This window comes from Phyllobates terribilis, unplaced genomic scaffold (assembly GCF_046119375.1).
Source record: "Phyllobates terribilis strain yellow unplaced genomic scaffold, ASM4611937v1 Scaffold_5__5_contigs__length_657084704, whole genome shotgun sequence".
Classification (NCBI taxonomy): Eukaryota; Metazoa; Chordata; class Amphibia; order Anura; family Dendrobatidae; genus Phyllobates; species Phyllobates terribilis.
Genome location: NW_027362765.1, coordinates 20,594,435 through 20,622,128, shown reverse-complemented (window position 1 = coordinate 20,622,128; position 27,694 = coordinate 20,594,435). Strand labels below are relative to the sequence as shown.

General features: G+C 43.7%; 1 protein-coding gene and 1 pseudogene across 1 annotated transcript; both read left to right on the top strand.

The window, feature by feature from the left end:
* The window catches only part of LOC141271381 (uncharacterized), a 526,239-nt pseudogene that overhangs the window by 346,969 nt on the left and 151,576 nt on the right, over positions 1-27,694 (top strand).
* On the top strand, positions 340-27,694 carry LOC141270557 (uncharacterized). Its single transcript, XM_073680626.1, has 7 exons — positions 340-415; positions 17,742-17,865; positions 17,995-18,174; positions 18,258-18,381; positions 18,465-18,562; positions 18,761-18,851; positions 26,154-27,694. Exons 1-7 carry the CDS (start codon positions 390-392, stop codon positions 27,026-27,028), a joined length of 1,518 nt encoding a protein of 505 aa, XP_073536727.1. The 5' UTR covers positions 340-389; the 3' UTR covers positions 27,029-27,694.

Sequence of the window (27,694 nt, the reverse complement as noted above, 5' to 3'; positions counted from 1 at the left end):
CTCCGCTCTGTACGCCTCGTACACGCGCGGCTCCGCTCCGTACGCCTCGTACACACACGGCTCCGCTCCGTACGCCTCGTACACACACGGCTCTGCTCCGTACACCTCGTACACACGCGGCTCCGCTCCGTACGCCTCGTACACACACGGCTCTGCTCCGTACACCTCGTACACACACAGCTCCTCTCTGTACACCTCGTACACACACGGCTCTGCTACATCCACACTGTAAACCCCTCCTGACCCCACACATAACCTTCACCTCATCCAGCACCATGACAACCAGCACAGCAGAGTCCTGCATCCACTGAGGCCCCTGATCATGTGACCCCTGACTCCTCCCCTCCTGTGACCTCATCACAGGTCCTGTGCGCACAGAGCAGCCATATATGTGGTGGCGGCTCTGCAGGTGGAGGTATGTGGAGATTATTATTATTATGTGGCACCACTGATTCCTTGCTGTTGTACATGAGGAGCAGTTACATACTATCTAGCAGCCACTTCTACCCTGTGTATGTACAGTACAGACCAAAAGTTTGGACACATCTTCTCATTTAAAGATTTTTCTGTATTTTCATGACTATGAAAATTGTACATTCACACTGAAGGCATCAAAACTATGAATTAACACATGTGGAATTATATACTTAACAAAAAAGTGTGAAACAACTGAAAATATGTCTTATATTCTAGGTTCTTCAAAGTAGCCACCTTTTGCTTTGATGACTGCTTTGCACACTCTTGGCATTCTCTTGATGAGCTTCAAGAGGTAGTCACCGGAAATGGTCTTCCAACAATCTTGAAGGAGTTCCCAGAGATGCTTAGCACTTGTTGGCCCTTTTGCCTTCACTCTGCGGTCCAGCTCACCCCAAACCATCTCGATTGGGTTCATGTCTGGTGACTGTGGAGGCCAGGTCATCTGGCGTAGCACCCCATCACTCTCCTTCTTGGTCAAATAGCCCTTGCACAGCCTTGAGGTGTGTTTGGGGTCATTGTCCTGTTGAAAAATAAATGGTGGTCCAACTAAACGCAAACTGGATGGAATAGCATGCCGCTGCAAGATGCTGTGGTAGCCATGCTGGTTCAGTATGCCTTCAATTTTGAATAAATCCCCAACAGTGTCACCAGCAAAGCACCCCCAGACCATCACACCTCCTCCTCCATGCTTCACGGTGGGAACCAGGCATGTAGAGTACATCCGTTCACCTATTCTGTGTTTCACAAAGACACGGTGGTTGGAACCAAGATCTCAAATTTGGACTCCTCAGACCAAAGCACAGATTTCAACAGGTCTAATGTCGATTCCTTGTGTTCTTTAGCCCAAACAAGTCTCTTCTGCTTGTTGCCTGTCCTTAGCAGTGGTTTCCTAGCATCTATTTTACCATGAAGGCCTGCTGCACAAAGTCTCCTCTTAACAGTTGTTGAAGAGATTTGTCTGCTGCTAGAACTCTGTGTGGAATTGACCTGGTCTCTAATCTGAGCTGCTGTTAACCTGCGATTTCTGAGGCTGGTGACTCGGATAAACTTATCCTCAGAAGCAGAGGTGACTCTTGGTCTTCCTTTCCTGGGGCGGTCCTCATGTGAGCCAGTTTTTTTGTAGCGCTTGAGGGTATTTGCAACTTCACTTGGGGACACTTTCAAAGTTTGCCCAATTTTTCGGACTGACTGACCTTCATTTCTTAAAGTAATGATGGCCACTCGTTTTTCTTTACTTAGCTGCTTTTTTCTTGCCATAATACAAATTCTAACAGTCTATTCAGTAGGACTATCAGCTGTGTATCCACCTGACTTCTGCACAACACAACTGATGGTCCCAACCCCATTTATAAGGCAAGAAATCCCACTTATTAAACCTGACAGGGGACACCTGTGAAGTGAAAACCATTTCCGGTGACTACCTCTTGAAGCTCATCAAGAGAATTCCAAGAGTGTGCAAAGCAGTCATCAAAGCAAAAGGTGGCTACTTTGAAGAACCTAGAATATAAGACATATTTTCAGTTGTTTCACACTTTTTTGTTAAATATATAATTCCACATGTGTTAATTCATAGTTTTGATGCCTTCAGTGTGAAGGTACAATTTTCAAAGTCATGAAAATACAGAAAAATCTTTAAATGAGAAGGTGTGTCCAAACTTTTGGTCTGTACTGTATATGTGTGTGTATTTGTATATATGTTTAATGTGTTAAAATTAGTAAGGGCAGGGTGTCATAGATAAATTTCTGCAGGTTTTTGTTAGAAATTTGGCTGGTAATATTTGGGCACTAGATACCCTTGTTTTTTGGGCACAGTATGTGGTATTAGTTGGCCGGGTTTTTTATTATTATTTATTTTTAGTACATATTATTTGAGCATTAGATCTTGCTATGATTTGTGCTCTGAATTTTGATGTTATTTTAGCTTTGTATTGTGATTTTGTTCTGCGTTATTTCAGCACTGTATATTGGTATTAGTTGATGTATTGTTTCGGTACATATTCTGGCACTACATGTTGTTGGAAATTCTTTCACTGTATATTATCTGTAATCGGATGAAGTCGGTGCTGGGAAACTGCGCTCCTCCATGGTGAAGAAATTTGCAGTTTGTGTATTATTAGCTATGATCAGCTATGTACCTGAGGAAGTGGACGGGACGTCCACGAAACACGTAGTAATCGTAGCTTTCAGTAATAAACTATAAGATTGTTAATTATACACAATCTCTCGGTAAATTTCTTCACCACGGAGGAGCGTATTTTTTATTCCCGGCACCAATTTCATCCTATTACAGACAACCTTACAAGATCCCTAGGGATTCTGTGTTGGCGGCAGCCCTTCGGTACAAATTCTTACATGAGTTGTGCATTACATAACTCATGAAGGTGAGCACATTTTCTTTTACCTAATTGGTTGTTGTTGGATAACAGCGCTATTACGCCCCTATCTCTCTACTTACTTTCACTGTATATTGGTATTTGTGTTTCATTATTTGGGCTCTGTATGTTGGAATTATTTTAGCACTGTATAGTGAGTGATGTGTTACTGTGTATTTTGTATATGTTGTCTGTATTGTGTGTATTTATTAGTATTGTGTATTTGTTGTGTGTATCTGATATATGTATTGTCTTTATTTATGTCTGTATTGTGTATTTGTGTGGATCAGTGATGTTGAAAGGTATGCTGTCGGCAGTGTATTTTGCCATCAGGCACACTCCAGACGAACAGGTTTTAACTGGGGTACCAAACTAAGCATACTGCCCAGTGCCAGCATCAGCAACAGGACGTTACGCAATGAGGCGGTTTGTATTGACATCATCTGTGACAATACAGCGTAAAATCTTAATTAGTCAGACGATTAGATTTGTTAATCCAAGTGAAATACCTTATTGTGTTTTATTAGAGATTGCTGGCTGTGTTTTATTAATGTTCAGCTTGATTCTCAGTTTATGTACACTAATTTAACTTGTAAAGTGTCCAGCATTCCACTAATCTCATTAGTATCTCAGGAGCCTGTAACCATTGTTCAAAATCGTCTAGGTCCATTGTGTAAGTGTTGAAAGAAGGTCCGGCACAGCCTTCACTACAGGGAGTCTCAAATGTAGACCCAGGTGATGAGGTCAACCTGAGAAAGATACCTCCACTAATGCACACTTAACTTTGGGAGAGGAGGATGAGAGGAGTTCTGCTCATTCAGGAGACTTGAGCCCAGAGAAGCAGAAGGGACATGTGTTTCTGAGACAGATTCAGACTTGAGACAGAGTCAAGCAGAATCAGAAGGACTTTGGAAGGAGAATGGGAGACATCCTTCAGGAAAGTAGATGGATTGCAGGGCATCTAAAGAGACACAGATTTGTATTCTATATGATGCTAGTCTAAGCGTGCCGTCCCTGACTGAAAAGATACGGATTTGCTCCATTTAACCATCAGAGAGACAATGGGCATTTTGAGGAGTCCAGGAGAGGACGAAGAAGTCACCTGGCCCCATGCATATGTTGTTTTGGGGTTGCTAGTTGGGACCCACCAGTCGCCTAGAACCCATGGAAACTCTCGGAGAGGCCAGGGTGGGACCCTTGGGTCTCTTGGCCTTGTACCTTGATGGACTGCTAAATTCCTAAGCTTGCCGCTACCTCTTCTGTGTGGGGGCTCCCCAGAAGCGGGGGACCACTGGTTGAGGTAGTCGGCCCCGAAAGTCTCCAAAGTCGCAGCTGTTCTATCCCAGGTGGGCCAGCGGAAGGGTGAGACTGTATAATGTTGTACCATCTTGGGTATTTGCTGGGACTGTTCCGTGTATTTATTGTCTGCTTTGTGGTTCAATAAAGTATTGCCACACTGTTTTACCCTCACCCTATGTTGTCTGAGTATTGTTACGCCCACGGAAGACCCCATGTCTTCACATCATCCAACTCCGATTCAGTGTGGCCCCTTCACGGGAGCCACATTACTGCTTGGAATAAATCTACTTGGCAATCTACAACCCCTGGCAAAAATTATGGAATCACCGGGCTCGGAGGATGTTCATTCAGTTGTTTAAAGTTGTTGAAAAAAAGCAGATCACAGACATGGCACAAAACTAAAGTCATTTCAAATGGCAACTTTAGGGCTTTAAGAAACACTAAAAGAAATCAAGATAAAAAATGTGGTATTCAGTAAGAGTAATTTTTTTCAGACCAAGCAGAGGGAAAAAATTATGGAATCACTCAATTCTGAGGAAAAAAGCTTGTGTCAAAAAATAAAGCATGTGGATGTGACAATATTCCAATAGAGCTAATAAAGTGTTCTAAAGCAGCAGTTGATGTCCTTGGATGCCTGTGTCAACCGATATGGACAACTCGTAAAGGTCCAAGGACTCGACAAGATTCATGTTTATTTCTATTCCAAAGCAGGGAGATGCTACTGACTGTGGAAACTATCAGACTATTGCGCTTATAACTCATGGCAGCAAATTACTGCTGAAGATCCTTCAAAGACGGCTACAGCCTTACTTTGACAAAGAGCTGCCAAAGAAACAAGCAGGATTCAGAAAAGATAGAGCAACAAGAGATGTAATTGCTAACATTAGATGGATAGTGGAAAAGGCCAAAGAATACAACAAGGATATCTATTTTTGCTCCATCGACTGCAGCAAAGCCTTCAACAATATTGATCACCAGAAACTTTGGAATACCATGAAGGATACAGGAGTGCTGTACCAGCTGATCAGCCTCATTAGGGACCTTTACATCGAACAAGAAACAACAGTCCGAACTGAACACGGCAACACGGCATGGTTCAAAGTAGAGGGAAGTGTCAGACATTTCTCTTCAATTAATATGCACAAGCTATTTTCAGGAAGGTTGGATTTGCCAAAAAAGAAGGAATCAAAATTTCTGGATGAATTATCAACAATCTTAAATACGCAGACGATACAAAATTGATAGCAACAAGCGTAGATGGAATGAAGGATTTAATACAGAGTGTCAAAATGGAAAGCTGGAGCATGGGACTCATACTTAATACAAAGAAGACAAAGATATTGACTACTGCCTGGTTTGACCGGAACACATTTGAAATGGATGGCGACAAACTGGAAGTTGTAAAGGACTTCGACCTATTCGTATCAATGATCACTCAAGATGTAGCGAAGACACCGGAAATCAATAGGAGAATTAGCTATGGGCAAATCACAAATTAAGTCCCTGGACAAGGTCTTCAAATCGAGGAACATTTCACTGGCGACGAAGACATGGCTTGTATATAGCCTGGTCTTTTCTAACATATGGATGCAAAACCTGGATGATAATGAAACAAGACAGAAGAAGAATCAACGCCTTTGAAATCTGGTGCTGGAGAAGGATGCTATCAATACACACTCATCCATTTTTTCTCAGCATAAAAATAAATTCACTTTATCATCTTTGTGATATTTAGATTTTCATTCATTTTTCCATGTTTACTCCCTGAATAAATCAGTTTTCCGTCACCCAGTTGCTGATCGCTGGGGTCTGACCTGTGACCACGAGACTTATATTTTGCTGCTCTCCTCTCCTCCACTACACAGCACACTGCGACTAAAGCATACATGAACTCCAATATTGCTGGAAACGTTAAGAACGTAAGGTACTTAGTATCTTTCCCACACAAGGTTTTAATTGCAAGATCTAATTTTCATTCCCCATTCAGATGGGGTGTGGTTTGGCACATGGAAAAGTAGGTTATTAGTGTTTAGGGACCATCCATATCAACGTTAGATGTTGTCAGAGGCTTTTGCGCTCTTTCATAAAAAAAATACTAGCTCAGAACCTTACGTTTTTAACGTTTGCAATAATATTGGAGTTCATGTATTTATTAATCGCAGTGTGCTGACACGTCGTGTAAGTATACTGTATGATCTGATAACAATGATAAGTCTCCGAGTACAGGTAATGTAGTACATGTTACATGTGTCATCACATGACAAGTGACCAATTAATTTTTCCTCTATATTTTTAATTCTTTTGATATTTTGTTCTCTGGTAATAGTATGTTATCAAATGCAAAATGTGAAAAAAAAATTCTATATACTATCTTTTTTTTTTTTTTAATTCATTTTCAAAGTTTTGAAAAAAATGCACATTTCTGTCTTACATGCCTTTTACGTTTCTCCTCATAACCCAGGCCAAAACCAAGATAGAGAAACGTAAAAAACACCATTCTACTCAGAAATGTACAGGCTTTCACCCGATATGTCACAAGAATATCTTGGTCAATATTTTACCCATGCGGACTCAAACACAAAATTTTGAAAAGCATTTCCAAAATAACTACACTGTGTTCCAAATTATTATGCAAATAATATTTTCTCACATTTTCCCAAATTACCTATATGAATTGCAGTCATTGTAATTTTCCAGTCAAATAACTATTAGAGTACAATTGAAAGGTTTTTGTACAAACTGCCTATGATAACAGTATATTTTTTAAAAAATAAAACACTCAAACTGCACTCAAAATGCATGTTACAAATTATTATGCACAGCAGAGTTTTCAACCTTTTCATTTTAATAAAGAACAAAAAAATGGTCATTTTTGAAATTATAAGCATTAGCAGGTTATTACAAACTGAAATCAAACAGTTGTCAACTCAAAACTTTATTCTAGGTGATGTTACATTTGCACATAGGACCCCTTGTTCGAAAGGAGCTTCTGAACTCTCTCGTCCATTGAATTTGTCAGGTTTTGGATGGTTTCTGCTTCAATTGTTTTGCATGAGGACAGAATACCCTCCCAGAGCTGTTGCTTAGATGTGAACTGCCTCCCGCCATCATAGACACTCCTTTTGATGATGCTCCAGAGGTTCTCAATGGGGTTGAGGTCAGGGGAGCATGGGGGTCACACCATAAGTTTGTCCCCTTTTATGCCCATATCAGCCAGAGATGCAGATGTGTTATGTGCAGCAAAGGACGGTGCATTATCATGCATGAAAATGATCTTGCTGCGGAATGCACGGTTCTTCTTCTTGAACCATGGCAGGAAGTGCTGTTTGAGAAACTCCACATACATTATGGAGTTCATCTTTACCCTTTCACGGATCCTAAAAGGGCCCACAATCTCTCGCCCCATGATTCCAGCCCAAAACATTACTCCTCCTCCTTGTTAGCGCCGTAGCAGTGTTTGCATGGGGTGTCCATCAACCAGCCATCCTCCACTCCATCAATCTGGACCATCGAGATCATTTCATGCATGATAATGCCCCGTCTCATGCTGCACATAACACATCTGCATCTCTGGCTGCTATGGGCATAAAAGGGGACAAACTTATGGTGGGACCCCCATGCTCCCCTGACCTCAACCCCATTGAGAACCTCTGGAGCATCATAAAAAGGAGTGTCTATGATGGCGGGAGGCAGTTCACATCTAAGCAACAGCTCTGGGAGGGTATTCTGTCCTCATGCAAAACAATTGAAGCAGAAACCATCCAAAACCTGACAAATTCAATGGACGAGAGAGTTCAGAAGCTCCTTTCGAACAAGGGGTCCTATGTGCAAATGTAACATCACCTAGAATAAAGTTTTGAGTTGAAAACTGTTTGATTTCAGTTTCTAATAACCTGCTAATGCTTATAATTTCAAAAATGACCATTTTTTTTGTTCTTTATTAAAATGAAAAGGTTGATCGAAGAGTGTGGGGGATCTAAGAGTGTGGCAACCCAGTAGTCAGGATTACTTCGAATTCTGACAATCTGAGGGTCATGTTGCAGGTAGTGCAGCAAGAAGGCACTCATGTGTCTTGCGCATCTAGGAGCCCCAAAATTATTTTCCGGGCTAGATGCAGCTAAAATTTATTATTAATTTTAAATCTGGTGGAGCTTAGTATAGATGGCCTAATAGAATCAGTACTGCACACTGCTACAAAGCCCAAATTACTTTCCAGCCAAGATACAGATAAACATGATTAGTAATTTTAAATCTGGTGGAGCTTAGTATAGATGGCCTAATAGAATCAGTACTGAACACTGCTACAAAGCCCAAATTATTTTCCAGCCAAGATACAGATAAACATGATTAGTTATTTTAAATCTGGTGGAGTTTAGTATAGAATCAGTACTGCACACTGCTACAAAGCCCAAATTATTTTCCAGCCAAGATACAGATAAACATGATTAGTAATTTTAAAGCTTAAAACGGTTGATGAGGTGATTTTAACAAATCATCAAGCTTTTACTCTCCCCAGGATGACACAGGGGTAGAAAAGTCGTTTTGGATCCATGATTTGTTCATCTTTATGAACGTGAATCTGTCTACATTATCAGTGGAGAGCCGCTTGCGCTTATCTGTCAGCACACCACCAGCAGCGCTGAACACACGTTCAGACAGAACACTGGCTGCAGGGCATGACAAGATCTCCAAGGCGTAAGTGGCGAGCTCCGGCCATTCATCCAGATTGGAAGCCCAAAAAGAGAAAGGGTCTAGTGACACAGTCATGGCTTCAATGTTTACTTGGAGATACTCCTGTACCATCGTCTCTAGGCGTTGACTATGTGTCAGACTTCTTGTCTCCTGTGGCCTTGCAAAGGATGGGCTAAAAAAGTGGTGAAATGATTCCGCAAAATTGATGTTACCAGCAGATACTGTGTTTCTGTTATGGTTTGAGTGCTGAACACTCGACGGTCCCACGGTTGGCAAGTTGGAACTGTGAGATTCACTACGTGCACCACTGGTGTTTTGTGGAAAAGCACATGTAAGATTCTGCAACAGTCTCTGCTGATACTCCTGAATGCGTGCATCCCTTTCTATGGCAGGAATAATTTCTGCAAATTTACTTTTGTACCGGGGATCTAACAGTGTGGCAACCCAGTAGTCAGGATTATTTCTAATTCTCACAATTCGAGGGTCATGTTGCAGGTAGTGCAGCAAGAAGGCACTCATATGTCTTGCGCATACAGGAGCACCAAGTCCCTGTTGTGTTGGTGGCAAGGTAACAATCATGCTTCCTTCCTCTGTCCTCTCCCCCCAACCTCGCACAACAGAAATGTGATCAAGGTCTCCCTCATCTGATGAGTCTTCCATCAGTTCGTCCTCCACTTCTTCCTGGGCTCCTGCACCTTCCTCACTAGTTTGGCTGCTACCATGCGCCCTGGTAAAACCATCTCCCCCACCCTCACATGCCTGCCGCCTTGGTGCTGCCTACCGTCTGGACCTTGCAGATGTTAGCCCTTCCGCATACAACTCCTCCTCCTCTACTTCCTCCACCTCCTCTTGTGCCACCACCTGACTCCGAATTCTGTTTAACATGTGCTCCAGCATGTAAATCACCGGAATAGTCATGCTGATAATGGCATCGTCAGCACTAAACATCTTCGTCGCCATTTCAAAACTGTGCAGAAGGGTGCATAGGTCCCTGATGTGAGACCACTCCTCCAGCGTGATTTTCCCCACCTCTGGATCTCATTGGCCCAGGCTATACGTAAGAACGTATTGCACCAGGGCTTGTCAGAGCTGCCACAGTCGCTGCAACATGTGCAGAGTTGAATTCCACCGGGTAGGCACATCGCATTTTAGCCAGTGAAGTGGCAGGCCCAACGACTTCTGTAGAGATGTAAATCGCTGAGCTGTGGGATGCGAACGGTGGAAGTGAGCACACAGAGACCGTGCCCTCTGCAGAAGGCCAGCTAGTCCGGGATAGTGGGCTAAAAATTCCTGGACAACCAGGTTCAACACGTGAGCCATACAAGGCACGTGTGTGACATTGCCCCGGCGAAGGGCCGCACCCAGGTTTGCAGCATTGTCGCACACGGCCTTCCCTGGTTTCAGGTCCAGTGGAGACAACCATTCATGAAACTGGTTCTCCAGAGCTGACCACAACTCCTCAGCTGTGTGACTCACATTTCCCAGACATTTCAAAGTAAAAACTGCCTGATGACGTTGAGCCCTGCTGCCAGCATAGCAAGGAGGTGTGCAGGATCCCTTCTGCGCAGTTAGAAAGCTTGTGGCATGACCAGACAGGCTTTGGGTGCAGGTGGAGGACCGAGAGGAGGTTGAGGAGGCAGAAGCAGTGGAGGAACTTTGAGATAAAGAGGATTGACGCACAACTCGTGGGGACGGCAAGACTTGGACAGCAGCCCCTTGTCCTGCTGTCACCACAGTTACCCAGTGCCCAGTCAGCGACATGTAACGCCCCTGTCCATGCCTACTCGTCCAAGCGTCTGTGGTGAAATGCACCCTGTCACACACAGAGTTTCTCAAAGAAGCGGTGATGTTGTGTGCGACATGCTGGTGGAGCGCAGGCACACCTTTCTTTGAGAAGTAGTGCCGACTGGGCATCTGGTACTGGGGCACTGCGACGGACATAAGGTCTCGAAAATCCTCTGTGTCCACCAGGCGGAAAGGAAACATTTCTGTAGCCAAGAGCTTGCAGATGGTGAAATTCAACCTCTTAGCTTTCTCATAGCTAGGAGGAAATGGTCTTTTACTTGTCCACATCTGAGGGACCGAGGGCTGGCTGCTGTGCTTAGACTGGGTTGAGAATGGTGTCCCTGGCAAACTGCCGGTCTGTGAGGAAGATGCAGGCGGACATGTTAGGTTGCCTTGAACCAAAGGTGGTGCTATCGATGTCGGACAGCGCTCAACACCAGCTGGTGTTACCACCTCCAAAGAAAATGATGACCTGCCAATCACGCTTGCTGTTGCGGGTAAAGAGGTGGCAGGTCTGCGTCCCAAAACAGGTGTGACTGCTGTCCCCCCAGTCACAGAGGATGAAGAGGCCGCGGATGCACAAGATGTGGCAGACGGTGGTTGGCCCGGCCGGCTAGGCCGCATTGTAGCACAGTGAGCTTCCCACTGCAACTTATGCTTCATGTCCATGTCCCGGTTCATGCATGAAGTACTCAAGCTATGTATTTTTTGGCCTCTACTTAGTTTTTGCTGACAAATGTTACAGATAACACGAGTTGGGTCATCTTTATCGATCTGAAAAAATGCCCAGGCTATGCAAGGCTTAGCACCCATGCGTCCTGAGGAGCCACCACGACTTGCGGTCAGAGGCAGAGTTGTGTTTGAGGATGCAGTTGTTGACGTGCTTCCAGTACTACGTCTCTGTCCAGGAAGGCGCAACCTGACCTCGTCGTCACTAGCATCCTCCTCCACCTCCTCTGCTGACCTCATCTCTTGGCTGACTGTGGGTTGACAGTAAGTGGGATCTCCAACCTCATCATCATCACCCTGTGTGTTATCACACCCGTCGTCCTCAGAGCCAACCTGTTCCTGCCCTAACAAAAAACTAAAGTTGTCGCTCCAATCAGGTATTTGAGTCTCATCATCGTCTTCCTCATTGTCTCCACCAACAGGAGTTACAGTTTGGGAACGAGGGTCTACATTATGGTCAGAACCTTCTGCGTCTGGTCCTGGATCTGACTCATAAAGATTCTGGGCATCAGTGCAGATCATTTCCTCGTCTGGATTCACAGAAGCTCTGGAGCCGACGTCTGATTCCCAGGCTATAGTATGAGTAAACAGCTCTGCAGACTCAACCATCTGTGTTACCCCATACTCAGACGGGCAGCTGGAGACTTGGGAGCTGTGAGGAAGCAAGTGCGATTGGGGTGACACCTCTGAGGACTGGAGTATTTGTGATGTTGAAGTTGAGGTGGAGGAGAGCCCACTTAAAGGAGCACTTGATATCCGTTGAAGCACCTGCTGTTTTTGTGCCTCATCTGGAATTTGTATCGATTGGCGTGGCCGTAAGAAAGGGATCATATCACATTGTCCGCTAAAAGAAGTAGACATTTTAGTTTGGCTGGAAGATGGTCTTTCTTCTGCAGATGTTACTGTTGCTTTAACACCTACCCCACGGACACAACCTTTTTTCCCCTTCCCAACACGCCTATTCCCCTTTCCACCAGCAGCAGGCCTTTTTCCACTCATTTTAGTGGTTAACTAATTCACAACTCTGGAGTTGTTTGCACAAAAAAACAATGGATGGGAACCAAGCAGAGCTGAGTGGCCAAACTGTGGTATTAGGCCAAAAGTATTGGCTGGGTTAGATGCAGATAAAAATTATATTGAATTTGCAACCTGATGGAGGTCAGTATAGATGGACTAATAGACCAAGTCCCACACACTGCTAGAAGCCCAAATATTTTTTCAGAGCTAGATGCAGAAAAAAATTATATTGAATTTGCAACCTAATGGAGGTCAGTATAGATGGACTAATAGAACAAGTCCCACACACTGCTAGAAGCTGAAATATTTTTTCAGAGCTAGATGCAGAAAAAAATTATATTGAATTTGCAACCTGATGGAGGTTAGTATAGATGGACTAATAGAACAAGTCCCACACACTGCTAGAAACCAAAATATTTTTTCAGAGCTAGATGCAGAAAAAAATTATATTGAATTTGCAACCTGATGGAGGTCAGTATAGATGGACTAATAGAACAAGTCCCACACACCGCTAGAAACCTGAAATATTTTTTCAGAGCTAGATGCAGAAAAAAATTAGATTGAATTTGCAACCTGATGGAGGTCAGTATAGATGGACTAATAGAATGATGCTATGCCCAAAAGGTTTTACTTCACTCAGTGCAGTAAAAAAATTTGTATTCTATACACAGGTGGTGTAGCTTGCAACACAGATAGGCTACTCCACTGACTAACACACTCTGCAATAGGCCAAAAAGGATTTTCTTTGCTAGATTTAGCCAAATGCTGTGAAAAAAACTTGCACAGCACTGGCACAGACCTGCCTGGCAAAAAGAAAAGTGATAGGAAATGATGTAACTTAGTCCTGAAAAGGACTGCAATTACAATTAGTCTTTACTCCCAACCTATCTATTTAAGAGCACAGACATGCCTGATAAAAGTCATATGAAATGATGTAACCTAGTCCTCAAAAGGACTGCAATTACAATTAGTCTTTACTCCCAACCTATCTATTTCAGAGCACAGACCTGCCTGATAAAAGTCGTAGGAAATGATGTAACCTAGTCCTTGAAAGGACTGCAATCACAACTATTCCCTACTCCCAAGCTATCTGTAGATTTGTGCGAAAATTGGCTTGAAATTAACACTGAAAGTATAGCTCTCACAGCAACAGCGGTGCCGTCTAACACGCAGCTGCAGCAGTGAGAAAATGGTGGCGATGGGGAAAATGGCTGGGTCTTATAGGGCAAGGACATGTGACATACACTGCCAATGACACATGCCCTTGCTTGTGTGAAAAAAAGCAGTTCGCTCCGTGTGTGCGCTGCTGATAGGCTGACAGATTGCACCTCCCCACTGTAAATGCGGGAAAGAGAAAAAAAAATGGAGATCTTCATTATTTCTGCAGAGATCCATCCCCTGCCCCTCCCCCCGCCCCGCTGTACACTCAAACTGCGTATTAACATTAATTTTCAGCATTACTGAGAAAAAATCCAGTTATGATTTTGGTGCATGAACAGTTATCAAACATAACCTCGAACAGCCGAATTTTTTTCAAATCGTTCGTGTTCGCCGAACAGCTCGAACACCGCCCAAAACAGCTCGAATTTGAGATTGGCGAACAGTTCGAGTCGAACACCGCTCATCTCTAGTAATGACTCTATATAATATATGAGTTTCACTTTTTGTATTGAAGAACTGAAATAAATTAACTTTTTGATGATATTCTAATTTAGTGAGAAGCACGTGTGTGTGTGTGTATATATATACTGCTGTGGAATGCCTATAATAATATAATAATAATATTTATTTATATAGCGCCAACATATTCTGCAGCACTTTACAATTAAGCAGGGGCATATATAGACCATATAAACAATACAATGTATCACATTTAAACAGTTACAGGAGGAGTGAGGGCCCTGCTTGCAAGCTTACAATCTACATGGAAATGGGGGGGACACAATAGGTAGAACATGGTCATCATTCAGTATCTGTCTAAGAGCAGTAACCGTGTGGTATTTGGTGCATGGAGGATGTGGAGACAGATGAATACGCAGGGACAGATTAATATTAACATTTAGGAGGGAACAGGGGAGAGTTAGGTTGGTGAGTTGAGGTGATGGGCTTGTCTAAACAGATGTGCTTTTAAAGCACATTTGAAGACATGGGGGCTAGATATCAGTCGGAACATCGTGTCTGCAAATTGAGATTCTGATTTGGGTTTTATTTTGAGTCATATTGCATGACTCGTTAAAGGGTTGATTGTGACTTGTAGGATTGCTGCTTCCAATAGGTGGAGCTATAGCATTCAAGTCCTCTTTTTCTCTGAAGAGGCAATTTGCATATTCAATTTCCCAGAGGAGCATTGCCTGGCAAATAAGCCTCCTTACCTTGACATGCCAGAGTCAGTGTGTCACTCTCCACCCCTTAGACCTTTGTATTAGGAGAGTTTAATTAAATTAGTGATGTGTAGAAGTGTAAATGTGAGGTGTGAAATTGAACAATGCCCTGAGCAACTGAATGGCAGACCCCATAGTGTGAAAGTAAACAGTGTCATACAAACTTCCTGGAGTCCAATACACAGGTGCCTGGGCTGTAGGTATCCAGGCTTCTGGAAGTACTGGAGCCCCTGACATTTAGAAATGGGAAATGCCAAGAGTGTGCAAAGCAGTCATCAAAGCAAAAGCTGGCTACTTTGAAGAACCTAGAATATAAGACATATTTTCAGTCGTTTCACACTTTTTTGTTAACTATATAATTCCACATGTGTTAATTCATAGTTTTGATGCCCTGTCTAGAGACTGTATTCAGCCACTCTTCCTGCTCCTGCAAATCTCTCTCCCTAGGCTAGACGCAGAATGTATCTGATACAAACAACAAAGCACAAGATTAGTCCTTAGAAGGGTTGTTAGTGTAAGGCTAAGTGCCCACGATGCAGAAATGCTCTGGATTTTTCCTGAGCGTTTCTGCATCTCCCTGGCAGAAAAAATGCATGCCGATTTTACATGCGTTTTTTTCAGCAAGGGACAAGCGTTTGTCACGCGTTTTTCACATGCGATTTCGCATGCAGGTTGTCAAGCGCTTTTCCAAGCGATTTTAGCATTACTTGGAAAAGTGCTTGACAACTTGGTCACACTATATAAATCCATGCAACCAGTATGGATTTATGTAGCGTGACCAAGTTAATAGTTAAAAAAAGAATAAAATGGTAAAAAAAAAAAACCATAAAATGGTAAAAAAAACATTATACTCACCTTCCGATGGCCCCCGGTTTCCTTCTCTGGTCTCCCCGGTGGCTCGCGGTGGTGTAAAAGGACCTTCCATGACGTCATTTAGTCATGTGAAAGGTCACGCGACCGCTGACGTCAGCGGTCGCGTGACCTGTCACATGACTAAATGACGTCATGGAAGGTCCTTTTACACCATCGCGAGCAATCGGGGAACCTGGACGCACTGTATAGGAGACCGGGGGCCATCAGAAGGTGAGTATAATGTTTTTTTGTTTTTTTTTATTTTAAATTTTTTTTTTTTTTTACAGATACTATGGTACCCGGGTCTGGAGGAGAGTCTCCTCTTCTCCAGACTCGGGTACCATCCGCACAGTGAATCACTTAGGGTATGTGCCTACATAGCGTTTTACAAGCGTATATGCTGCGGAATTTCCGCAGTGTAAATGCTTGTGAAACGCTTGGTAATCCGTCCCCCATGGTCCCCAATGAGAATCCGCAATTTCAATGCCCATGCTGCGGATTTTTCCGCAGCATTTTTGATGCGCTCAAAAATCCAAAGCATGTTCATTATTTGTGCTTTTCTGCCTGCGGATTTGAGGTCTCAATGCACTAGAAAAACGCATGGCAAATCCGCATGTAAAAACGCGTCAAAAAACGCTTGTAAAATCCGCAAGCGTTTTTGACTGCCAAGAACATGCAGAAACGCTGCAGAAATTTTCTGCTTCATTTCTGCATCGTGGGCACATAGCCCTAATATCCGCATGTGCACATATAGTCATGCGGATATTAAGAGATTCAATGCAAGTCAAAGGCGGCAATTATGCTGCGTGTCCGCAAAATTAATGAACATGCTGCGCATTTTTCATTGGGGAACATTGCAGACCTTCTACCAAGCGTTTTTTAAGTGTTTTCGCGGCAGAATTGCCGCTGCGGAAACGTTTAAAAAACGCATAGTGGGCACACAGCCTAATGGTTCAGCTTCAGTACTAGTATCAACACTACAGGACTCTGATTCATTAAACTGTACACACGCACACCTGGACAGGCACTCTCTCCCTCCAATAATAACTGTCACAGAGCTGTACAATGGGGTCAGTGTGCCGAGCCTGGCAGGACCTGACCTTTTATAACCCCTGCTGATAATGCCACTACAAAGATGGCTTTCAGAGTTTGATCCGAGTGTCACCTTAGTGTGCCCCGATTCTCTCAAAAGAATCGGGGCACAAGTGCAGAGAAGACATATAACTTTATTTATCCATCTTCTCCATTGTCTGTGTCCATGGTAATCGGACTGCACTCAGATGATATCTGAGCGCAGTCTGATGTTTCACATGTACCCATAGACTTGTATAGGTGCATGTGATCCAATTATCGGATGCTTTCGCAGCATGCTGTGATTGTTTTCTCGTACCGAATTGGCATTTAAAAAAATCGCAGGTCTGCATTGCCTCATAGTATGACATTGGCCTGAGTGCTATCCGATGTTTTATCAGATAGGGCAATTGGTCACTCAGGATTTTATTTAGGAGTATCAGACTACAGGGAGTTGAGTCCAAATACATGTCACAATTTTTAGATTTATGTTTTTAAAATAATTTAAAAAACCACGTGTCATATACTTTACAATTCACCAATACTTGCTGCTTTGTGTTGGTGTCATATAAAATCCATTTAAGTTTGTAAATGAAAAAATGTGTAAATGAAAAAATGTGAATAATTTCATGGGGTATGAAATATTTTTCAAGGCCCTGTATGTAGTGCTGCCTTATATATTGCCAAGGGGATAAAAACACAAAGGTTCTTTTAGGTTTCCCAAGCAATTCCCAGCAAACAGTCTGTAAAAAATGAGTAGCACACAGATGCCATCTATATGCTGCACAATTTTTTTTTTCTCAAGTTCATTTATTTGAATGACTGCATTTGGTCTGCAAACTGGCCCAGAGTAGAAAATGTCTTCTTTTTATGTGAACATGGCGTAACTAGATTACTATGGGCCTCAGGGTAATTTTTGGACCTGGGCGCCATACATGTCAGCATCATTTCTGCTGCCAGTGATTGGATATAAAGTCTCCAGTATTATTACACCTAATTCTATATGATGTTATTTATCAGCTCATCTTCTTTCTGTTCATGCATCTACTAAATCTGATCCTCTCAGTGGAGATCTTCTACATCAGAGAATTTTCCTGACTGACCCGTCAAAGATGGAAAGGAACAGTGACAAGATGGCGGAGAGGATATTACACCTCACCCTAGAGATCCTCTTCCGGCTTACTGGAGAGGTGAGAGATTCTGATGATGTCTCATTACATCATTCTTATCTATGGGAATAATAGATGGACAGAACTGGAGAGGTGAGGACTCTGGAAATGTCTGTAGTGAGATTTATTAATGTGTCTCTCCATAACCAGGATTACACAGTAGTGAAGAAGACCTCTAGTGAGCGCTGTCAGGACCCTGTGTCTGAGGGATGGAGAAGACCCCTGAGCCCAATCACGGGGCCTTCACCTCATCCCCTGATACATGAGGACATCAATGACCAGAAGATCCTAGAACTCACCTACAAGATGATTGAGCTGCTGACTGGAGAGGTGACACTGCTGGGAATGCTGGGACATTATACAGTAACGCTATGAAGGGATCGGGGGGATGACGGTATCATTGTATGTGTCAGGTTCCTATAAGATGTCAGGATGTCACAGTCTATTTCTCCATGGAGGAATGGGAGTATTTAGAAGGTCACAAAGATCTGTACAAGGACGTCATGATGGAGGTTCCCCAACTCCTCACATCACCAGGTAATAGACAGGACTAAATACACACTGCCTATGATTATCTGTATGTAAAGAATGAATTCAGTCCCTGTATGTGTTTCCTCCAGTTCTATCCAATAAGAGGACAACACCAGAGAGATGTCCCCGTCCTCTTCTTCCACAGGACTGTAAACAAGAAAATCCCAATGTTCCTCAGGATCATCAGGTAGATGGAGAGAAGGTGTCATGAGATCTCCCCTATGATGTGTAGACGGCTGTGAAGGTCTTGTGTTCAGTCTTGTTTTATCCCCCAGTATTATATGTTTTGTACTTGTGTAATGAGAACGGTGGAGATGACAGGATTAGAGCTGATCATAGATGTGACTTCTCCATCTGTCTGTGACTTTTACAATATTTGTTTCAGGGTGAAGATCTGACCCATATTAATACTATAGATATATATGTGAGGGGCGATGAGCATTGTAAAGAGGAGATTCTTTCAGATGACAGCGCAGGTGAGTTATGGCCGCTATATTTTACTCATGCACTGGTTGGTATAAATTTGTGTTTGATTCTGTTGAATTCGTACTATGTTCTGCACTGCTATGTATGCCAAATGAAAAGCATTTCCTAATTTTAGCTATGAGAAATTAAATTTTTGGGGGCATCCATTTAATGTCTTGCTAATTTTTTATACTGTGCTGGATAGCCATCCCTTTCAAGAGAAGGACACTGGAAACTTTGAAAAAATTTTGATTCTAACTGTCCAAGAATTATCCCTTTCTGGGAGTTTTTTTTTGTTGGCTGTCCCCGTGCAGGGCAGGGTTCCATCTCGGGGTCAGCACAGTATGAACATAATAGACAAGCAAAAGATTTTTAGCTGTTTAAGGGCATTAGCAGCAGCAGTAGTACAGTATGAAACATAATTGACAGGCAGGAGATGTCTTTAGCACTGGCCGCTTATTCAGTACAGTTTGGATCATTACAACAGGCAGACAGCGGCAGTGGAATCATTGCGTTGTTAAGGAGCCATTTTCCCCTGTGTCCTCTTGTAGATCTGATAACTGGAGATAGCTGTGTTAATCACCTGTCCTGGCCAGGCTTGGCTGCCTTCCTATACGACCGCTGCCCTTTGTTTTGCTCCACTTTGAGTTTTACAAGTTGCCTGATGCGTCTCTGTGACATCATGTTCCTAGGCCAGTTAGGGACATATCCTTGTCTTAGTGTTGAGACTTCAGAGTTCAGTTGTTCAGAATGCTCCAACAATTGTTTTACATTGTGCTGTCATCTTGGATTTGTGTATGATTCCTGCAGACCCTGAGTTTGGTTGGTTAATTCTCTGCTACGCAGTTTCTGGACTACCCCATCGGCTACAGAAAGCAACAAGTTGTTATGGGACTGTTCAGATTGTGCAGTTATTTTCAACTCTCCTGTTATTCTTGCATCCTCTGTCCTGACAGTTAACCCTTTACTCGCCACCTGGATTAACGCACTGGTCACATTAAGCATATGAACTGTCATGGTTCATAAAGTGCGTTTATCCTTGCAAAACACTGGTGTTTCTTCTGCCTCCTTGTGTGCTACTTTGGACTAGCTGTGTCCCTCTGTTCTGGCCCTATGGTCAACCCTGTTCCCTTCAGCCGCCTGTACCAACGCTTTCTGTCCGTGTGTCCACCTTGACCTGTGACTTCTTGAATCCACCTCAGTAAGTGAGCGGAACAAGCTGTAAGTGTGTGAATGTAGATCTACAGTATGCCGGATTCAGTTTAACGAATATAAGGTTTTCCACATTTGTGGAGGACAATCTTGTCCGCTTCAGTGTGACATTGCCATCTGCTGCACTTTATCCTCTCTGAGGCTGGACAGGGCAGTAAGTAGACTAATGGCAAACTGGGCCAAATCCTGCTACTGGTCCAATTTTTTGTAGAAGTTCATTGGGTCAGAGCTCAGGATATCTTCTCAAGAAAGGACACAGTCGGGATATGACTGATTCTGGCTGCTGAGGTGGTGAATCTGCTTTTACTGATGTGTGTCAGGTTGGCACAGCTGATTATAAAATACTAGCTATTGAACCCGTTTTTCGCCCGGGTGGGGAGCATTTTTATTGGTATATGGTCTTCCATGCTGGTATGTGCTGCCCCCATCCTGGTATTTGTGCTGCCCTCATCCTGGTATTTGTGCTGCCCCCATCCTGTCCCCACCATCCTATCCTGGTATGCATGGCACCCCTCATCCCCCAATCCTGGTATGCATGGCACCCCATCCCTCATCTTGATATGTATGGTACCCCTCATCCCTATCCTGGTATGTATGGTACCCCTCATCCTGGTATGCATGGCACCCCATCCCTCATCCTGGTGTGCATGGCCCCCACATCCCTATCCTGTTATGCATGGCACCCCTCATCCCCCAATCCTGGTATGCATGGCACCCCATCCCTCATATTGATATGTATGGTACCCCTCATCTCTATCCTGGTATGTATGGTACCCCTCATCCTGGTATGCATGGCACCCCATCCCTCATCCTGGTGTGCATGGTACCCCGCATCCCTATTCTGGTATGTATGGTACCCCTCATCCTGGTATACATGGCACCCCTCATCCCAATTCTGGTATGTATGGCCTCCTCATCCCCCAATCCTGGTATGCATGGCACCCAATCCCTCATCCTGGTATGCATGGCTCCCTCATCCCCAATCCTGGTATGTATGGCCCCCACATCCCTATCCTGGTATGCATGGCACTCCTCATCCCATATCCTGGTATGCATGGTCCCCTCACCCCCCAATCCTGGTATGCATGGTCCCCCCTCCACCCCCCAATCCTGGTATGCATGGTACCCCTTATCCCCCAATCCTGGTATGCATGGCACCCCTCACCCCCCAATCCTGGTATGTATGGTACCCCTTATCCCCACACACATACAAAAAAGGAAACACTTATACTCACCTTTCTTCCCTGTGCTCCAGCGCTGCTGTGTCCTGTTCTGCCGGAGGCCGGGGAGGAGTGCGGCGCCAGAGTGCGCACGTGCCCATATCGCGCTGTCCGGCGCCATTTTGCTGAAGACACACTGCAAATGTCTTCAGTAAAATGGTGACGGATAGCGCTATGCGCATGCGCTGATTCCGACGCCTCACTCTTGCCCCGGTCTCCGGCAAGAAGAGAGGCTCCGCGGCAACGCTCCTCCTGGTCAGGTAAGTATGGCGCCGGAAATCGCGGTATGCTTTCAGTGTCTACGCATACCACGATCTCCGGTGCCATACACACTCGTCTTACCTGTAACGGCTCCATGCGTTCTTCTGTCTGGAGCCAGACTGTGCAGGTGTGTCACACTTGCGCAGTCTATAAAGGCTTCAGACAGAGACACGCATCTCTGGTTATATTATAGATCTGGTGTATCGTGTCCCATAAAATGTCTTCGCTGCTGCTGCTTCGTCTACTTGTGTCGCTGGCAGTGGTGGAGCATCAACTCTGCGGGAAGTGGAGAGGGGCCTTCAGGTCAGACGTACAGACAAGAGGTATCTGCTGGGCGAAATCAGCCACAGTCTAGAGCTTATCCTGGTAATACTTCAGTTTTTTCTTTCAAAATGAAGAGAAATTCTCGCATTTTGCTTTTGTAGTGATGGTCTATCATGGCCAGGGTTTTTTTTGTTGTAAGCAAGAAAAAAAACATCTCCAAGCTACTCATACCTACTAAACAGTAAAAAAAAAAGAGTGACCATGGCCGAGTGACCAGATCAGAGTGACCAGGGCCGAGTGACCAGATCAGAGTGACCAGGGCCGAGTGACCAGATCAGAGTGACCAGGGCAGTGTCACAGATCAGCACATCCCTAACTTCCCCTCTCCCACCATCAGGTCGAGAAACAGGTCAGGGATCACACCATGCCAGACTTACAGAAACCAGATCCCTGTCCTGGGGAAGGAAGGAAGGAGCAGGACATCTACACCAGGGCTCCAGTCCTTGTGTGACACACTCCCCTCCTCAGAGAAATGATGTTGTGAGCAGAGTAGCAATGGCCCCAGGCAGTTTAGAAGGCGCACCCCCCCCCCCCCACACACACACACACACCTGATGTATCACATGATCCCCTGTGATAGATCATGTGATAGTTCACGTGAAATTAATTTGGAACAATATTAATTATAATAATTTTTTTTAGGCTGTGTGCCCACTATGCGTTTTTTAAGCAATTCCGCTGCAGAAACGCTTAATTGCTTGGTAGAAGGTCTGCCATGTTCCCCAATGATAATCCGCATGTGCTGTGCACATGCTGCGGAAATTTCCACTGTGGATTATCATTGCAGAAAAATCCACAGCATTACCAACTATTTTGCGGAAGCTCGGCATTTTCGCCGCCATTGACTTGCATTGGAACGCATGTAATCTGCATCACTGCACCTGTACATGCGGATTCCATGCGTTTCAATTTGCGGATGGTACCCGGGTTTGGAGAAGAGGAGACTCTCCTCCGGACCCGGGTACCATGGAACTTGTAAAAAAAAGAATAAAATAAAAAATAAATATTATACTTACCTTCTGATGGCCCCTGGTGTCTTTATCCGATGCGTCCTGGCTTGCCGGCAGCTCACGATGGTCTGAAAAGGACCTGCCGTGACGTCATTTAGTCATGTGACGGGTCACGTGACCGCTGACGTCGGCAGGCCATCAGAAGTTAAGTATATATTTATTTTTTATTTTTTACCATTCTTTTACGGTCACACTATATAAATCCATGCTAGTTGCACGGATTTATATAGTATGACCAAGTTGTCAAGCACTTTCCAAGCGATGCTAAAATCGCTTGGAAAAGCTCTTGATAACCCGCATGCAGAAACGCATGTAAAATCCGCATGTACAATCCGCATGCGTTTTTTCTGCCAGGTAGATGCAGAAACGCTCAAAAAAAATCCAGAGCATTTCTGCATCATGGGCACATAGCCTTACATTAATTGTGTGACTCAATATTGAGCACACGTAGCCATCTATACACGGCGGGAGGCTGCACGCAGCCATCTATACACAGCGGGAGGCCGCACGTAGCCATCTATACACAGCAGGAGGCCGCACGGTTCCATCTATACACAGCGGGAGGCCACACGGTGCCATCTATACACAGCGGGAGGCCGCACGGCACACCCCCCAGAGACAGCGGGAGGCCGCACGCAGTCACGCACACACAAACATATACAGACATATACATACACGCATAAACACATTTGAAACACAAAAATACATATAAACAGACATCACACAATGATATCTGCCTGCACACACACACACACACTCACTCAATCACACATACACACACAGACACTCTCTCACACACAGACACTCTCACACACAGACACACTCACACACAGACACTCTCACACACTCTCACCATCCCCCGGCTCGGCTCCAGTCCTCCTCCGGTGCAGCACTGCGTGACGTCACAGCTAGGAGACACGGCCACGCACAGGGCCGTGTCTCCTAGCAGTGACGCGGCCGGCACAGTGAAGTTTAACAGCTGCAGTGCTGGCCCGGCCGGAGAAGAAGCAGTGTCCATGCGCCGCTGCTGGGGGAGTGGTCCGGGGGCCCCCCGCCACTGTCTGCCAGTATGTGCAGTGGCGCCGCACATATAATGAGGGCAATCTGGCCATAGACACCCCGGGTGGTAGCCCAGATTGCCCAAATTATAATCCGCCTATGGTTGTGAGTCCCGAGTCTCTTCTCCTCCTCTTCACACAATAGAAGGACAGCGAGCAGTGTTAGTGCAGAGCTGCTGTACTTAGTGTGCTTCTGCAGGACGATCTGTTGGAGCAGCAGAAAGATTGTAATTAAAAAAAAATCGTCTAGCAGGTTGTTCAGAATCAGAGGATTGAGGGCAAACAATTTACAACTTTCAAGGAAAAGCAAGAATTTCTTATAATCTCCAGATAATCAATCAGGTAAATTTATCTTGAGTTCATGAACAATATCAGCAAACAGGGATACTGAAGTTTGTTTGTTTGGCCAATTCATTCTCCAGGTGAGACATTCCATGAAATTAATCCACCGTAACTTGCAGACAGTCTATTCTAACAGTATCGGCCAGTTATCTTGTTAGGATTATAATTATTTTAAGTATTATTATTCTTACCACCAAAGTGAGGCAAAACACAATGAGCTTCATCAGGGTAAACCACTCAATGAGACCAAGAGACCCCTCATATTTACCCTTTACGATTCAAATTCCAGAAAGGCAAGCAAAATAGTCAGTATGTAGACCAGCAGCAAGTGTTGTGACAGAGTCACTGGTATGATATATGAGAGGAGATATGTGTCACGCAGGTTGCTAGCCTTTGTGAACTGAAACCAATAGACTTTCTGCCAGCATGTTATATGCTGGGGGTTAACTCTTTTAAAGGGTGTGGTTTTATGGGAATGACATAGAGTTGGGAGGGTGTGGCTGAGTGAGGTTGAAATGCTCAGTCACCGTTTTTTATTTCCGTTGTTGAGTTTGGAGTGGCAAAGACTCCAGACTGGAAGGCCACAGCTCAGAGAGGAGCTGAAAGCTGGGACTACAAACTGTGTGTGGGAGAACCTAACAATGCTATGGACTGTGCTATCGTTTATCTTTTGTGTTGCTGTTTTGCCAATAAGGCTGTGTTTTTGCTGGAGCTGCAAGGCTTTATGCCACATAATAAAGCCTGCAGAGAAAACACATTTCCTGAGTCTATTTCCAGAAGCAGCCGAGTGAGGTGATCTACCACAATGTATAGAGAGATTGGAGGAGAACCCAGAAGCAAGGTCAGATAGCAAGCACTGTCAGAACCAAGTAGCAACTCTCAGAATCACAAAATTAAGCCACTTGTCTAAACCAATATCTGTCAGACAGAGTGGCTTATCTGCCATGTACGCAGTTAGATTGGGAGACCACGTACATCATGCAGCATCCCCACCAGCACTACCATGGACTATATTAATGCAGCTGGTATGAAGTGAAGTGCAGGATCATGCCAAGTACATTATAGCATAATCATGTGACAATATAGCAAAGATTTTGTACATACAAATATCATTTTTCTAGATGATCAGACTTATATTTGCTGTGCCTCATATTTTTTTTAAATCCTGCTTAATATAATATTTTGCATAAGCTTCAGTGCTTAGGACAAAGAAAATAACTTCTCTTGATGCAGAAATGGCCAAACTTTTCTGTAAAGAATATATAATACATTTTATGTAGCTTAAGCTGTGTGATCAGCCAAAGACCAGAGACTGGCAACCATGACAGGATAACGACACTGCTTCAAATTAATTTTCAGGTGTCCCAGTGCTTCCATATACATCAATAAGACAATGTTTCACCTCTTCTTTTATTTCTCTTTGCTCCTTAATTTTGCTAATGAAAATCTATTCAAAAATGCCCGCACTACTCCAACCTTACACCTTACACCTGCTCTAAAGTCATGGCTTCTTTGTACACGACCATCCTGCTCCTCCCCTTTGCCTTGTTCTGTGCTGTAGTTCATGTAGCTTTTGGGGGAATGTATGAGACAGACACCACCTAATAGCACTGACTTACAGGCCTCTTTATGATTTTTCACTGAACATTTCTTGAAAAAATTTGGTGACAGGCACATTGAAACAAAAAGCTATAAAAGAAGAAAAATGAAAAATTGTTCAACCTCTTGGCTTAATAACAACATAATCTATTAGTCCTTGCACTGAAGTCTACAGTTTGTACCCCTGTAAATGTCTAGTAACCCCAGTAAATCAGCTAGTAATTTCATTTTAATACAATTTGTTTCTGAAGGCAACATTTATGAAAAATTAAAAATTTTCTTGGCAGATAACTGTGCGTCAGAGGGACATCTGACAGTTCCTGATTTTGAAGCAGCTGACTATGGTATCACACCATATATATATGAAGATCATGTCATTATTCCAGATATACCGCCAGCCATTCAAATCCAAACTCTATCAGCTATTCCTTATCAACAGGTCCAATCTTCTAATTCATTACAGGCTATTAAGCAAAATGAATATAACAATGGGGATGCTGAACATCAAACAGCTCATACAGGGGAGAAGCCATATTCATGTTCAGAATGTGGGAAATGTTGTTCCAGGAAAACACATCTTACTGTACATCAGAGAATTCACACAGGGGAGAAGCCATTTTCATGTGCAGAATGTGGGAAATATTTTACCCATAAATCAACTCTTGTTACACATAAGAAAATTCACACTGGGGAGAAGCTGTTTTCTTGTTCAGAATGTGGGAAACGTTTTACTAGGAAAGGAGATCTCTGTGCACATAAAAGCACTCACACAGGGGAGAAGCCATTTTCATGTTCAGAATGTGGGAAAAGTTTTACCCAGAAAACAAGTCTTACTGTACATCTGAGAATTCACACAGGTGAGAAGCCATTTTCATGTCACGAATGTGGGAAAGGTTTTACTAGCATAGGAGATCTCGGTAAACATAAAAGCACTCACACGGGGGAGAAGCCATTTTCATGTTCAGAATGTGGGAAATGTTTTACCAAGAAATCAAGTCTTACCGTACATCAGAGAATTCACACAGGGGAGAAACCATATTCATGTCAAGAATGTGGGAAATGTTTTACTAGCATAGGAGATCTCGGTAAACATAAAAGAACTCACACAGGGGAGAAGTCATTTTCATATGCAGAATGGGGAAAAGGTTGTACCAACAAATAAATCTTGCTGCACATCTTAGAAGTCACACAGGAGAGAAGCCATTTTCATGTCCAGAATGTGGGAATTGTTGTTCCTGTAATTCCGCTCTTTTTATGAAAATAATACACACAGAGGAGAAGCCATTTTCACAATGAGAATTGGAAAATGTTTCACAAAGAAATTATATTTTCTTACACATCAGAGAAATTACACAGAGGAGTAGTCATTTCATTTCATATTTTATTTTTTATGAAATGTGTATGAACACTTACAGTAAAAGTGAAGTCAGAAGTCTGAAAGGGAAAGCAATTTAGAACAGTCAATGCTAATGATTAGGAAATGTACTGTATGTAATGACCAATAAACATCAGCAAGTAGAATGTATATAACAATCCTAAATATTTCACCATGTATATAGAATACTTTACCGTTATGTGAACACTATAACTTCATCTTAAAGGGGTTGACCAGCCCTTCTCTGGTATACATGATCGGGACAGTTGCTGAGGCAAACGTCAGACATCAAACATGTCACATCTAATAATTATGGTGTCTTAGTAATCAGATGAGACCAACTGAGGGCTGGATGGTTCCCTTTTCAACTGTCCTAATCAAGTTCAACGGCATCTACCCGCACCTGATACCAGACCTCATAGAAGAGAGACGTCCGACCACTCCTTTAAAACT